This window comes from Mus musculus, chromosome 10 (assembly GCF_000001635.26).
Source record: "Mus musculus strain C57BL/6J chromosome 10, GRCm38.p6 C57BL/6J".
In the NCBI taxonomy this organism is placed as follows: Eukaryota; Metazoa; Chordata; class Mammalia; order Rodentia; family Muridae; genus Mus; species Mus musculus.
The window spans coordinates 95383112-95397992 of record NC_000076.6 but is presented as its reverse complement, the minus strand read 5'-3'; the positions used below and the strand labels follow the sequence as shown (position 1 = coordinate 95397992).

General features: G+C 44.2%; 1 protein-coding gene across 10 annotated transcripts in view; it reads left to right on the top strand.

Moving 5' to 3' along the window:
• Socs2 (suppressor of cytokine signaling 2) overlaps nucleotides 1-14090 on the top strand; it is a 33419-nt gene extending 19329 nt beyond the window's left edge. For 5 of the 10 annotated variants that reach the window (XM_017313899.2, XM_017313896.2, XM_017313897.2 and 2 more), the window contains 2 exons: nucleotides 8951-9103; nucleotides 9598-14090. In XM_017313899.2, the coding sequence (XP_017169388.1) occupies nucleotides 8951-9103; nucleotides 9598-9657 (213 nt within the window). In that variant the 3' untranslated portion in view covers nucleotides 9658-14090. Of the gene's footprint in view, nucleotides 1-5056; nucleotides 6182-7347; nucleotides 7430-8950; nucleotides 9104-9597 lie in introns of those variants that run through there. The other 5 variants (XM_006513515.4, XM_017313901.2, XM_030245028.1 and 2 more) reach the window with 3 other exon arrangements.
• The last annotated feature ends 791 nt before the right edge of the window (nucleotides 14091-14881 follow it).

The following is a 14881-nucleotide window of genomic DNA, read 5'->3' as shown; positions in this document are numbered from 1 at the left end:
ACGGAGTAAATCCCTGCCCCTGGAACTTTTTTGGTGACGGGGTACTCACATGGGACATGTTAGAAGGTTTTCAAAGGCGGGTAGTCCTAGCAATATTTCAGACATAAATAAGTTATTATCTTTCACATCTCCAGCCTTTACCAGGCTTTCTTGAAAACAGTTAATATTTAAATGACACATTTGTTACCGAGAGCAAATCAGCTTGTGTTAAGTTGCTAATTAAGTGTCTTTAAAGTTAAATTTCAAGTCCCAAACAGAGGTCTCTGGAGTGTGCAATTCTCTGCCAGGGCCTTTAGAAACTAGCAAGAAGCCAGCCGTGACAAACTCATCCCAGTCTCCAGGGACATCAACGGCTGTGGCATGTGGCTCTGGAAAACTAGCTGCTTTGAGAAACTCTAGGGTGGGATTGGGAAGGGGTTTGTTTCATGTGTAAGAGTGTTGTCACCAATTAATTCACTTCAGAAACACTGACTAAACACAACCATAGCAAAAGTTTCTCCTCCCCCTGCCTTTCTTTGTACCAGCCTCCCGACACCAGATGGGAGCCCGGTTCTAGGAACCACAAAATTAATTTCCTGCCACTGAAAGGTGATCCAGCAAGGGGATTAGCTTTGCCTGAGGGTGGCTATACACTATATCTAGATCTTGCCCCCAAAGGGATATTTGGCTTGCTTGTGAGTTTAGTGGCTCAAAGCGTTCCACCTGCACCAAACGGTCCATTTAGCTCCTCACTTGAGTTTTCTAGGTAGAAACATTACAGATGAAACCAGGTTCCAATGGATGAGTCAAGTTTTAGAACTTGGGATTCAAGCTGCTATTAAATTGCATTATCGGCAATCCTAGTAGCACTGCCCCCTCCCCCATAGCCTTTTAGATTATAGTCAACCTTGAGGGTGGGGGTTGTGTAGAGTGTTGACAGTTGTCATAATTCCTCAAATAACCACTTGACTGAAAAAAATGGCTATTTTAAAAGCAAACTCCCTCACTCTCAAAACTCAAAGACAGTCACATTGGGATGGGGGGGGGGGTGTCTGGGTGGCATCCAAGAGGAAAACAAAGAAAAACAAACAGCAAAACTCAAACCAAACCAGTTAAAACAAAAAGAAACTTCCCATTCTAGGTCCAAAATTGTGCTTTCAGATAGAGGAGACAAATCAACAGGGCTGAGGAACCTGCTAATAAAAGCCTCTGATTTCAAACCAGTGTCCAGTAATACAGGAGGGGCACATTGGAAGAGTGAGGGAGGCGAAATGATGTCCTGAAATAGAATGGTCCTCTCAACGGTCAGGAAGCACCTGGGGACTTACTTGCTTAGAAATTCAGACAGAAATTGTTTCTGCAATTAGTGGGAAATGAGGCTTCTAAGCGCCAACGCCTTTAATATTTTCATGCCTTTATCTGCCTTTTCCATCAACGTGAATTACAGTGACAATGCATTCAAGTTAATAATACCAAATGTAACTTGGGTTGCAAGGGTGGGGCAGATGATGTCAAGCTAGGAAGGACACTTAGACTGGACACTTGGCTTTAACTCCGAATCTCCCTTTCCTGCTTTGCCCAGAGCCTGCACACCCAGCCTGCGGGGCTTTCATTTTTACAGCTCCTTTCAAGATTCTGTTTAAAAGTCGAAAAGTGAAACAAAGATGTTTTAATTGTTACAACGTCTACCACCTCTTTTAATTTTTTTCTTTTTTCTTTCTTAACATCCATAAAGACTTTAGTCCAGGGGTTCTCACCCTTCCTAATGCTGAGACCCTTTAATACAGTTCCTCATATTGTGGTGACTCCCCCCCAACCATAAAATTATTTTTGTTGCTACTTTATAGCTGCAATTTTGCTACTGTTATGAATCACAATATAAATAACTGGTATGCAGGATATGTGGTATGGGACCCTATGAAAGGGTCACTTTCGTCCCACCCCGCAAGGGGTCACCACCACAGGTTGAGAAACACCTGCTTTAGAAGCTATTCTTTTCCAAAGTCCTTTACTAGCAACTGACCAGGGTTCTTTTTTTCTTTTTCTTTTTCTTTTTTTTACTTATTCACTTTACTCCCACTTACTGCCCCCCTTCTTGTCACCCCCTCCCACAATCCTTTCCCCTTCTCCTCTGAGTGAGTGGGGACACCCCCGTGTCCCCCACCCCCCTATGACAAGGGTTCTTACTAGGATTTTTCCTCTCCCTAAGAAGTGTTCCAACTCGTGTTTCTTTAGATACAATCGTTTTCCTTTGGCACTCTATCATGAAGGCAGTTGGTTTGCTTGAGAACTCTGTTGTTTCAGCACTTTAGAATGTGAATCCACAGTCACTGGGTTGCTAGAAAAAGATGTCATGAATCAGTTTTGAGCACTAGAACGCTGGTAGTTAAGGGGAGGGCTTGAACTTGCATACCATTGATCTTTGCGTTTTAAATAAGAGTTAAAAAAAAAAAAAAGTCCTGTGGTTATGTAAGCGGTCCTTGAGGCAGGTTTGACTACATTTTCTTCAAATGTCAAATTGAATAATCCAGTCAGAAGCACGGGGTCCCAAGTCTTGTCAGCAGTTCTGAAAGTTAAGATTTATTGCGACTTCTTTCATTGCCTGGGCTTTATTACTTTTGAAAAATATGTGACGGTATTACCCTTGGATTTACTGGGGTTCTTAAGGTCTTGTCAAAAATGAAACAAGTCCTCTCTGTGGTAGGAATCGCCCGTAAGCACGGTGGTGAGGGGAAACTTTGCCTTGAGAATCTCACTCTTAAAAACAAACTACGCTCAGCCCTTTCTTTTTGCCAGTAGTCATTTATTTTACCGATTCTGAGCCAATGGTCAACTTCGGGGATACTTCACATAGTTCAACAAACTGTATGAGCTGCTTTTCAAAACACGGCTTGCATTTCCTGCCCCTCATCCCGTTTAGAAACCTGATGGAGTGTTTCTGAAGACACGTCCCTAAAACTTGAGAGGGAAGCTCGATTCTTTCCACCATTCTTTGTGGTCCAGAGGCCAGCTCTGAAGTGGGCTCCTTACCGACGACTCCAATGCACCTTGAAAGGCAGGAGCTGAGCGAGGCTCACGTTTCCTGCCTGTGCGCGCCTCTCCGCTTGGAATGTTTTTCTGCCAACTGAAAGTAGAGCTTGATCCTCCTCCTCTTCTCCTAGATTAAGCCTGCTTTCACTCCTTTGAAATTAGTTTGGTTCCTGACCAGAAATGCCTAAAAGAAAGAAAGAGAGAGAGGCAGAGAGACAGACAGAGACAGAGACAGACAGAGACAGAGACAGAGAGAGACAGAGGAGAGAGAGAGGCAGAGAGACAGAGACAGAGAGAAGAGAGAGACAGAGACAGAGGAGGGAGAGAGAGAGAGAGAGAGAGAGAGAGAGAGAGAGAGAGAGAGAGAGAGAGAGAGAGAGAAACCAAAGCTCCCAAACCAAACCAAACCACAGCCTCTAGTCTTTCTTTCTGCTATTTTGGACTTAATCAAATAGCATCTACTTTCTCCTTGCTTTTCCTCTCCCCCCACACCCTTTCTTCCCCCTACCCACCCCCCTTCTTCCTTTTCCTCCTATCCGGTAACTTATTTCTTGAGCTCTGGGGTTTTCTCTGTAAGAGGGTATATGTAAGCATGCATGCATGCAGGGGCCAGCAAGTCAACCACTGGTCACTGCTCCTCAGGTACTGTCCCTTGGTATTTGAGACAGGTTACCTCTAGGGTCAGGGGCTCTCTGATTTGCCAGGCTGGCTGGTCAGTGAACCCAAGGAGTGAATCCTTATGCGTGGCTTTCCCCTGCATTCCGGGGGGGGGGGGGGGCATTGATTGAGAGCTCAGGGCCTCATGACTGCACGGCAAGTACTTTACCCACTGAGCTGGATCCCCAGACCTGGTGTGGACGTCCTTTTTCAAATAGTTATCTTTGTTTTCATTTATTTATTTATTTATGTATGTATGTATGTATGTATGTATGTATGTATGTATGTATGTATGTGTGTACAGCGGTAGCATCCAGAAGACATCAGATCCCCTAGAGGTGGCTGTGAGCTCCTGACCTGGGAATCCAACCTGGGTTGATTCTGGCACAGCAGCAAATGTTCCCTTCTTTGTTGTTGTTGGTTGTTTTGTTTTGTTTTGTTTTTAGAGACAGGGTTCTCTGTATAATCCTCCTGGCTGCCTAGAACTCGCTGTATAGGCCAGGCTGACCTGGGACTCGGCGATCTGCCTTCCTCTGTGTCCTGAGTGCTGGCATGGAAGGCTTTTGCCACCACACCCACAGCAGATGCTTTTAACCATCACGCCTTTTCTCTATCCCCCGGTCTAGTTTGTTGGTCTTTTCTCTGCGGTTATAAGTCTTTGCAGTCTTCAGGGTTACACAACCAGACAAGCCTTTTTCCATTTTCTTTCTCTTGTGTGTGTGTGTTTGTGTTTGTGTGTATGTTTGTGTGTATGTATGTATTTGTGTGTCTTTATGTGTGTATGTATATGTGTGTGTTTATGTGTGTGTATATTTGTGTGTTTGTGTGTATGTATGTGTTTATGTGTGTGTATGTTTGTGTGCTTGTGTGTGTGTTTAGTGTGTGTGTGTGTGTGTGTGTGTGTGTGTGTGTGTGTGTGTGTAGAAGCATGGTTCTTTCACCACTACCGTCCAGCAGCAGGGAACACAGCACTCCCAGGGATTTTCCTGGGTTTGTTCCTCACCCACCCACGCTCACCCTTGCCGTACTCCTCACGATTCAGTACTTCTCAAACCCAGCACAAAATCCCACTTACACAGTTGTCCAGGAAAATCCATAGGAAGGGGCTTGGGACAAATGATAAGCATATTTGGATTTATTTATGCCTGATTTGAGGCTGTTTCTTCAAAATAAACTTTTATGTGAATGGGTTTTTGTCTGTGCACCACATCTGTGCCTTGTATCTGGTGCCTGTGGAAGCCAGAATAGAAGACTGGATCCCCTTGCTATGTGGATGCTGGGAGTTGAACCCAGGTCATCTGGAATAGCAGCCAGTGTGCTTTTAACCACTGAGCCATCTCTCCAACCTGACTTTCTTTCTTTTTTTTTTTTTTTTTTTTTTTTTGGTCAGGAGTGTGGGGAACTCGTCCTATCTGCCGACTTTTATGGCAAGTACTTTCCTATACTATTGGATCCAGTCCTTACAACATCATTTCTGGCACATCATTACACTGTGACCACTTTGAAGATAAAGAAACTCGGGGCCCAAGGGAAGGTGAAGTAGAAAGGCATCGAAAGGCCTCTCCTCACTGTGTCAGGGCTGGGATTTGGAACCAGGCCTTCTGATTTTAATATCAGGTTTAATCTATACTCTCAAGCAAGGTCGTGCAGCCAGAGCAACTGACTAGAAGGTTCCACAGAGAAGGCTATCAGAGGACATTGACCCACATGTGCATCACTGATCTGACTCGTTCCAAGCAACCGTAGGCCTCGTAGGCCTCTCTGCTGTGCCCTGTATCACTATTTTATGACCCTTTTCTGGAGAGGGTCAACAAGCGTCTCTTCAATAGCGAGAGGACATCAATAAAGACCAAAGTGGCTCTACCCACCGGTGAGCCGGTGGGTTTCATGAGGTTTGCTTCCAGCGGCCTAAGGTGAGCCCGTGGTTGACCGTTCCCTGCAGGGGCACAGGCAGCTTACAGGAGGCAGCATCACTAAAGAGAAAGCTCTCGGTTGCTCTCACAACCACTGGCTATAAACCCTCAGGGAGGATCCTACTCCTCCCCACGGCATGAGAGAAAGTTAATGGGCTCAGTCTTGCCCTGGTCTCCTGTGGGTAATTACAGCTGCTGAGAGTTCAAGAGGGTAACTGCTATGTCGATCTTAGAGGATGGTGTTTCTCAAAAAAACCCACCCACTACAAATTATATTTTTTTCTTGCTTATGTGGACTAGAGACATTATTTTAGATAAACTATAGATGTATTATTTAAAAAAAAACTTTAAATAGTTACAAATCTCCCAGGAAAGTATAAAAAGATATGACAGAGAGGGCCTGGCCTGTGTTCCCGTTGGCAAGTTCCACCATGGCCACACAAGGGCACAGAACCTTGACACTGGTCTAAAACTGTGTTTAAGGTTCTGCGACACCATGACCCAGAAGGCTTCGACAGAAGGATTATTGTGAATCGGAGGCCTGTCTGGTCTACATAGTAAGTTTCAGGCCAGCCTGGGCTATGTAGTAAGACTCTGTCAAAGAAATGAAATGAAAATTAAACAAACAAACAAAAAAACCCAACACATCTAAAATTTGCATATCGTGCTATGTATCTTTTGTCCTCTAGATCTTCCTTCCTTCCTTCCTCCCTTCCTCCCTCCCTCCCTCCCTCCCTCCTTCCTTCCCCCCCTACTCCTCTCTCTAGACAAGGTTTCTCTGTTATAGTCCTGGCTGTCCTGGAAACCACTCTGTAGACCAGGCTAGTCTGGATCCACCTGCCTCTTCCTCCCAAGTGCTGGAATTAAAGGCGTGGCTAGATTGTATTTTCTGAGAATTCATTGCTCTTAGCTTGTGCTCATTCTCTTGGCATTTTTTTTTAATTGATTTGGGAGACTTTATATATTCAGCATAATAACGCTTTTATGGGTTAGTAGAAGTTGCACTTGCTGGCCCTGCCCGTTTTCAGCACTGTGCCCCTAAACCTGACCCAACCACTGTCATGCTTTTTAAAAAAAAAAAAAATTATTAGATATTTTCTTAATTTACACTGTCTTCATGCTTTACAGTGGTGGCTTCCATGTCAATTCCCACTCGGGCCTGATTTAGCGATATCATTTTTTCCTTACCGTGAGGTCCTACAATCATTCTGTGAATATGTAGAATATGGATTTCCTTTTCTCTTTCTTTCCAGATGGAGAAGCGCCTGACCTAGTATGATTCACTGAACAGCCGTGTGTTTTCCCTGCTGGCTTTTTCCACGGGCATGTGTTTGTCATGCCCTTGACGGTGCCCTGTGCTGGGTTAGCCAATGCCATGGCTTTAGGATAAGCCTTTTGGTCTAGTGTGGCCAGGTGCCTTTCTGTTATCTTAGTGATTTCTGGTTCTTGATTCTTTAGTATGAACGTAAGAACTAACTTGCCAGATACCACAGGGGAAACTGTAGATGTTAACTGTAGTTTCAATGCGGTTGTATTTACTGGAAAGTATTGCCCATGTTGTGTCTTGTCATTTACCTCTCTGTGTTGTGGGTCGATCTAACTTGACTCCATCTCAGTCACCCTTTGTTATGCCTGTCTGCGAATTCCCCACAGTTTTACTGCTATTATTAATGGACACTTTTTAAAAGTTATGCCCTTAGTTATCTGTATGTACATGATAATACATAATAATGTCACTGTTAATTTGGCGATATTAATTTTTATCTAGGTACCTTGCTGAACTCTTAAATGGTTCTAAGAGTTCACACGAGGAGTCTGGATTTAAAGAAACACGATGAACAGTTTTATTGTAAGTTCCCCGCAAACTTTTGAATCTGAGCTTCCATTTACTGTTTTGTATATATGCAGGGTTAAAAAAAATAAACATGGATACCCATTCTTGGTACATTATAAAGTATCTTTATTCATTAACTTTTTTTCCCCCTTCCCTTCTCCCTTTTGCTCTGGCCCCACTCGCTCTGGGCCCCCGCATTAACTTTATTATTATTATTATTATTATTATTACTAACTCTCATTCCTTCTTCTATTAATTGTCATGGAAAATTTAAAAGTTGACAACGAAAATTTTAAATATGTAATAAAAATTTAAATCTTTGAAAAATTAGGAACCTCACATTGCTGATGACCTAATTAGCATGTGGCTTTCTAGTCACGTGAGTGTGTGACTGTGGACTGAGACACAGGACAACTTATAAATCTAGGGATACAATAAGAAAGAATAATAAGGGGGCTGGAGAGATGGCTCAGCGGTTAAGAGCACTGACTGCTCTGCTCTTCCGAAGATCCTGAGTTCAAATCCCAGCAACCACATGGTGGCTCACAACCATCTGTAATGAGATCTGGCGCCCTCCTCTGGTGTGTCTGAAGACAGCTACAGTGTACTTACATGTAATAAATAAATAAATTATAAAAAAATCTTTAAAAAAAAAGAAAGAATGATAAGAATACTGCTAGCACATCTATGCATGTGTGTGTGTGCATGCGCTTGCACACACACACCATTTGTTAATATGTAAAATCATGTGAGATATATGTTATTGACATGAAGAAAACATGAAAATGAAAAATCAAATTTGGGAAGTTACTCTATATTTTGAGTAACTATGGGCGCTTCTGATTGTCTACTGGTCATGCCCATGAATCTATTCCTAACTAGAGTCTCAGGATAGATGATAGGCCTGTAAGAGATCGTGGAGGGATTATTTCAGGGAATGGACATCTCTGATAGATGCTCAGTTCCCAGGACAGCGTAGGCCCCCACCAGATCTTTAATCTGGAAACTAGGAACAGGCTTCCCTAACAAGGTGTGAGCAGCGGTGACAGTGAGGAGAGGAGCCCATGAAATCTGGAGGCCCATACTACTCATAGCCAGGGTGTCAGCCAGTCCTCTCATTGAAACAGGAAACGTCTAACACTAGCTCCTCCTGAAGGGAGTCTCTCAAGGGCCTGGCTGGTCGCATTGGAGGGGCTTGTGTTTCCACGGGTGTTCAAACTTCGTTGGAGTGAGGTCCAGGATGTGGTCTGAACCAAGAGGCTCTCGCCAGGCTCTTTGGTTCTCCACCACTGAATCTACTTGGTCGAAGACCCGAGTCATAGCTCTTCTCCCAAGCTATGCAAATAAACAGTGTGTCCTATTTTTAGGACGTCATTGCTAACAAAAATAGCTCGAAACCCAGACATTTGAATGTCAGCAGACTTCAGCTTTAAGACGCTATCCTGTGGCAGCCATGCCGGGCGATGCTGACATTTTCTCGGGGGTCGTTGTTTGATCTTCCAGCATACTCACTGTTGTCGTTTCTGTTTCCATTTAGGAAAACCAAGGCTCGGAAATGTTAGGTGACCCGCCCCAAGTCAGCCTTTCACAAGCAGAGCCCAGGGTGCTCTGTGAGTCACCAGCCGGACATCACAGCTCTCGATTTCGAACATATTTCCTTCCCACCTCGCCACATTCCATCTTGACACTGGTAACGGGATGTTGTTATTACATGGGACTCGGTCCAGTTTCCTGAAAGGAATTTAGTTGCTACATTAGATTCGAGTTACATAATCAGGAAATCACTTATCCTTCTTAGCGTCTTATTTGCTTTATTAAAAAAGCCATTGGAGGGGCTGGAAAGACGGTTCCGCAGTCAAGAGCACTGGCTGCTCTTCCAGAGGACCAGGCTTAATTCCCAACGCTCACATGACAGCCCACACCTGTCTGTAAATCCAGTTCCAGGGGATCTGACACCCTCACATAGACATACACCCTCACGTAGGCAAAACACCAGTGCACATAAAGTAAAAAACAGTTATATATATATATATTTTTTTTTTTTTTTAAAAAAGAAACCCATTTGTAAAGAAAGAGAAAGTGGAAAGGAAAGAAGAAGGAAAAGAAAAGAAGAGTAGGAGAAGAAGAAGAGGAGGCATCAAATTTCTGTTCATTAAGCTCATTTCATTGCGTTCTTTTTTACAGAGAGACTCAAGACATTTTTTCCAACATAGCATCATCTGTGGCAATTGCTTGGCAATTTAAAGGGCTCCCAGGAACTGCATGGAACAGTCTTAGGACATGCAATCAAACCCATCAGACTCTGGGCAAGCTCCACCAGAAGAGAGGCTGCCTGCCCCTCGCCGATTGCTTTAACCCAAGTTAAAACCAAGCTTGGGATCCCATGCTTGCTGAGATGATTGACGGCTGTCATAGGAGAAACTACATCTGGGAAATTTCTCGCCAGGATCTACTGATCTCACGTCGATGGAATATGGAGAACAAATGTTGGTTTGGTTTGCCAAGCAAAAGCACAGCGAGCACCCAGCATCCCTGTGAATGTAACACACATAGTTTCAGTTTGGCATCTCTCCGCTGGAGTGTGGTACTGTTTCCTGATGAGGTTCCGTTGGCTGCAAAAGCTTCAGTTACTTTGTGGCATGGTGGAAGAAGAATGCCTCACTGAATGCCTGCACCCGGGCTTGGCTCAAACAGCTCAGGAAACCTTACCTGTTCAAGGCTCAATTTCCAAACACTTCCTTTTCTTCCTGTTCTTCTGAACTGGAAGATTCTTAAAAAAAAAAAAAAAAAAAAAACAACTAAAATTGGATTTCGGTCACTGTTGTTCCAGGACAGATGGGAATGTGATAATACTGTCCTTGCATGGATAGGGTGTAGGTATATATGAAAGAAGGCATGCCTCTTTAAAAATTCAATATGCCAGTGATCTGCATTTTTATCCTCTAGAACAACAGCAAAAGGCGTTGTCCAATCTAATATTTATATGCTTGAAAGTTCTCAAATGATCACATATCAAAATTAGCTATAGTGACTATAATTAAAAGCAGTCTCAGCTGGGTGTGCTGGCACGGGGCTGTGATGCCAGTTACTTGGGAAGCTGAGTCAGGAGTGTTACAAGTTGGCAAGGGTCACAAGGCTTGCCCGGGCTGCAGAGTGAGTTCAAATCCAGGCTGGGCAGCTTAGTGAGACCATGTCTCAAAATAAAAAGTGTGAAAAGGGCTGGGATGGAGCCCTGTGTTCTTACCTAGCCCGTGTGAAATCCAAGGCTCAATCCGAGATAGGGAAGAAAAAGATCAGACACATTTTTAAAGTAATGACGGGTACAAAGACAAAGGTGCCTGCGTTCATCTGGGCCAAGGTGCAAGCTGTTCCCTCATGTCTCCTTACTCACAGGACATTGCCCTTGCACTCCTGGCCCAAGATGGCTCTTGATTCTTACATTGCTCCCTTTCGCCGAGCTATGCTCAAATGCCAAGCAAAAGCAACTTAAGGGAAGGAGGGTTTGTCTCATGGTTAGAGAGAACAGTCAGTGGAGTGGGGTGGGAGTGGAGGAATCATGCAGCAGCTTCAGTAGGAAGCAGAGGGAGGTGAACGCTGGGGTTCCACTCATCTTCTCCTCTTTGTTCAGTCTAGGGCCATAGTCCAGGGGTTGATGGCATCCACAATTTGGGGGGTGGGGTGGGTCTTCCCCACTCAGTTGAGCCTTTCTGGGAACACCCTCATAAACACACCCACAGGTGTTGATTCTAAAACTCGCCCAATTAATGGGTTTGATGAACATTGACCATTTTCCATTTATAACCTTTAAATGTTGCTCACATTGCTTTGGCCAAAATGGGATCGCCCAAGCCCATCTGACCGCAAGGGAAGTTGGGAAATGTAGTCTTTGTTCTGCACAGCCATGTTTGACCAACTATACAATTAGGTTTCTAGGGCTGGAGAGATGGCTCAGTTACGTGCCTTTGAGCCAATGTGAAGGTGCGAGTTTGGATGCCCAGTAAACATGCAAAAGTTGGTTGTGACTGTATCCCCAGCACTATCAGGGAGGAGACGGGGAGACCTCTGAAGCTCCCTGGTCAGCTAGCTGAGCAGAATTGGTCAGGTACAGGTTCAGTGAAAGACCTGATCTAAATTTTAAGGTAGAAAGCCATTGTGGAAGGCACACAGTGCTAACCTCTGGCTTTCTATATGTGTGCACACATCCACAGGAACAAGTGCATTGCATACATACTCGTGCACACACATACACACACCTTTCAACTTTAATTCTAATAGAAGGAGACTCCTCTGTTGTCACTTGGAGCCACTTAGACATCTGTGGCTTCTATTTATTTCCCCACACTAGGAGTCAGGTACAAGTGAACCCATTCATCAGTCAAGAAAAAGAGAGATCAAGTTACTTGCTGAGGGAACACAGCTAGTTCTTTGTGAGCCTTTGGGGTGTGCCTTTACTTCTGTTCCCTTTGTATGTTGTGTGTCTAGTTTCCTGTGTGCTAGCACTGGAATCGGGGTGGAGATACCTCTGCTTTCTCGGGGTTGCCACAGCAGACTGGTACCTCATTTCACCACACCACTTAAGAACAGGTGTCCAGGAAGGTGTCCCATGACTTGCCTTTAGAGTTCAAAGCAAGCACACGTTTAATTTTGTTCAAGGAATTCTGTGACACTTATTGAGCAATGGGTAGTACATTTGAGTGTTGCTTAATCAAAACTGGGAACCAGGCCAATCGACATTCTTAGGTTTGATTCAGATTATACCTGACTTGTGGTTAGGTTAGAAAACCCATCCCCCCAGACTCTCCTTTCCTTCCTTCCTTCTTTCTTCCTTCTTATGTCTTACCCCCTCCTTTTTTTTTCTTGCTTTTTGATACAAAGTCCCAGATATCTCAGGGTGACCTTGAACTCACCAAATAGCCAAACATGGCCTGGATTCTGATCCCTTGTTCTTCATCTCCCAAATATTGCTATTCAGATGTGTGCCACCTGCCCTCAAAATCTTTTTAATTAAGAAGGAAATTCTTCCAAGTACTTGGGAGCTAGATGCAGGATAATCAAGAACTCAGAGGGCTATGTAGGGACTTTGAAGCTAGCCTTGACAAAAGAAGAGAAGAAAACCTTTATTCATTATTTCTATAATTTTTTTCCAGAGGCCAATGCTGACACAAAGACAATCTCTTAAGGTGGCAGATTTTCTAGAAAGAATTTTATTTTAAGGAGGAAAAGAAAAAAAAACACCATTGAAAACAGATGTTGTTCTTCTACGTCATCTAACCACTGGCATCTTCCATGGAGCAAAATTTGGCAGGAGGTTTTGGTTCTGGGTTCCCCAACCCCCAGAGCACAATTTCCAACAGATGCTATGCACTGGAAACAAAATTTAAAACAGGGAAACCTGGCTTGTCAAAGTTCAAATCTGAGGTTTTCCAAGTTTGTGTTCCAGATCCAGAGGACATACCCAAAGAGGAAGCCATTTGCTTGATTCAGGCCCAGGGTCAGTTGAGCCACTCACCTTTGGCAGCAAAACCCACCAAGATGTCAAAAATATTTATAACCAAAGATGCTAATTTAATGCTGCATTAAAAAATAATGTTAAGAATAATTGTGATGAGCAAATGCCATATCTAAATTTTTATTCTTAAATTTTTCAAAAGTGTATAAAGTGAAATATGATCATATCCCCTGCTACTTTTTCCTCCAATTTCCTCAAATCACCCAGCACAGCCAGAACCCAATTTCATGTCTTTTTTTTTTTTTCTTTTTTAATAACCCACTTATTGGAGGAGGGTCTCGTGCCCCGTGGTGTATTTAGACGCTGACTTCTGTCCCTCGTGATCTGGTTACATTCGGGATGAGGGCATTGTCATGAATATTGAAAAATCTCCTGTATCAACGTAGTGTAAAGACTGTTCCCCAACTACCTCTGATTGGTTAATAAAAGGTTGAACAGCCAATGACTGGCCAGAGGAGATTGAAAGGTTGGACTTCCGGTCCCAGCCAGGGGTCTCAGAAAAGAGCCAGGAGGAGCCCCGAGGCAGGTGAGGAGGTACAGGAGGCAGGTAGAAGAAGAGGAAGAAGAAGAAAGGAAGGAGAAGGGGGAAGGGAGGGGGAGGAGGGAGAAGAAGAAGAAAGTCAGCATGAGGTTGGTGTGAGGTGCAGTCACTAAGGGAGTTCGACTTGAGGACTCTCCGAGGGAGAGCCCTTTCCCTTGTCTATGCTGGAAGTTTGGCTGGCTTAATCTTACTCACGTCTTGTGTTGGTGACTAAAGTCACCCTGCGTTCATGAGCTCTGCTCATGTAAAGACCAGAAGCTTGCCCTTCACAGCATTCCTCCCCTTCTCTGGCTCTTACGTTCTTTCTGCTTATCTTCCACAATGCTCCCCGAGCCTTCGGGATGGTGGTGGTTGTGATGGGTGTGCCGAGAAAGACATCCCATTTAGAACTGAGCACCCAGCCCTCTATTACCGACACTTGGACCAGCTATGCATTCGCACACCAACTGATGCCTACTGCAAAATGAAGCTTCTCCGACCACAGTTGAGAACAGCTCAGGTCTATGGGTAAAAGTGAAATATTTAGGAAGCAGTTTGACAACACGACCATAGCAAACTAACAATAGCAGGTTCTGTCCCGTTTGAAATGCCAAGATTTGAAATAAAGTAAGAGCCGTTTGTTTTTGCTTTGCTGCCGTCTTTTTGTGTGATGGAAACATTAATTTCTCACGAGGCCCCCAAGCTCCTGGTCCCCAGATTTCACTTCTCTCAGCTGGATGGGTTATAGCAGTTACAGCTGTGTGGATACATTCATTACCTACATACAATTACAGCTGGTTGGTGTGGGGGCTTTATACTTATCCACCTCTTTGATAGAGCCTTAATTTTTCTCACTGACTTCAAAATAAAGGAAGCTGTTTGGAGGAGTGTATAGATAGCACATATTTTCCCATTGCTTCGGGCTTCAACATGGCTCCACAATGGCGTTCAAGACCCTCGTGGTGGGGATGTAGCTCCCAGTTAGAACACTTATCTAAGCATGTGCAAAGACCTGAGTTTGATCATCTGCACCAGAAAAGTCAAGTAGAACAAAAAGCAAATCTCCAGAAAACTCATGGTTCATTCTAGCTGATCTGTGATTCATCCGGGTTCGAATACCAGGGCTGCATCTTACTCTCTGAGTACCCCTGCTCTCTGATACCAGGGCTGAGTCTTACTTTGCCTCTGTCTCCCTTCCATTTTTGTTGAACTTCCCAGCCAGCTCCCTCTTCTACTTTCCTGTCTTCTGCTGAGTGTATGAGACTTGCTGAGTTTAACCAGGGGTGCTCACAGGCTCCTTCCCAGCAGCCACAGAACTAAAATGCCCAACCCTTCCCTCTCCAGAGCAACCTGAACCTGCAATTCAGGGAGGGACAAAGCCTCGTGAGTACTCCCCCACCACAACATTTTGTTGTTTATAACTATCCAGACTGAGGAGT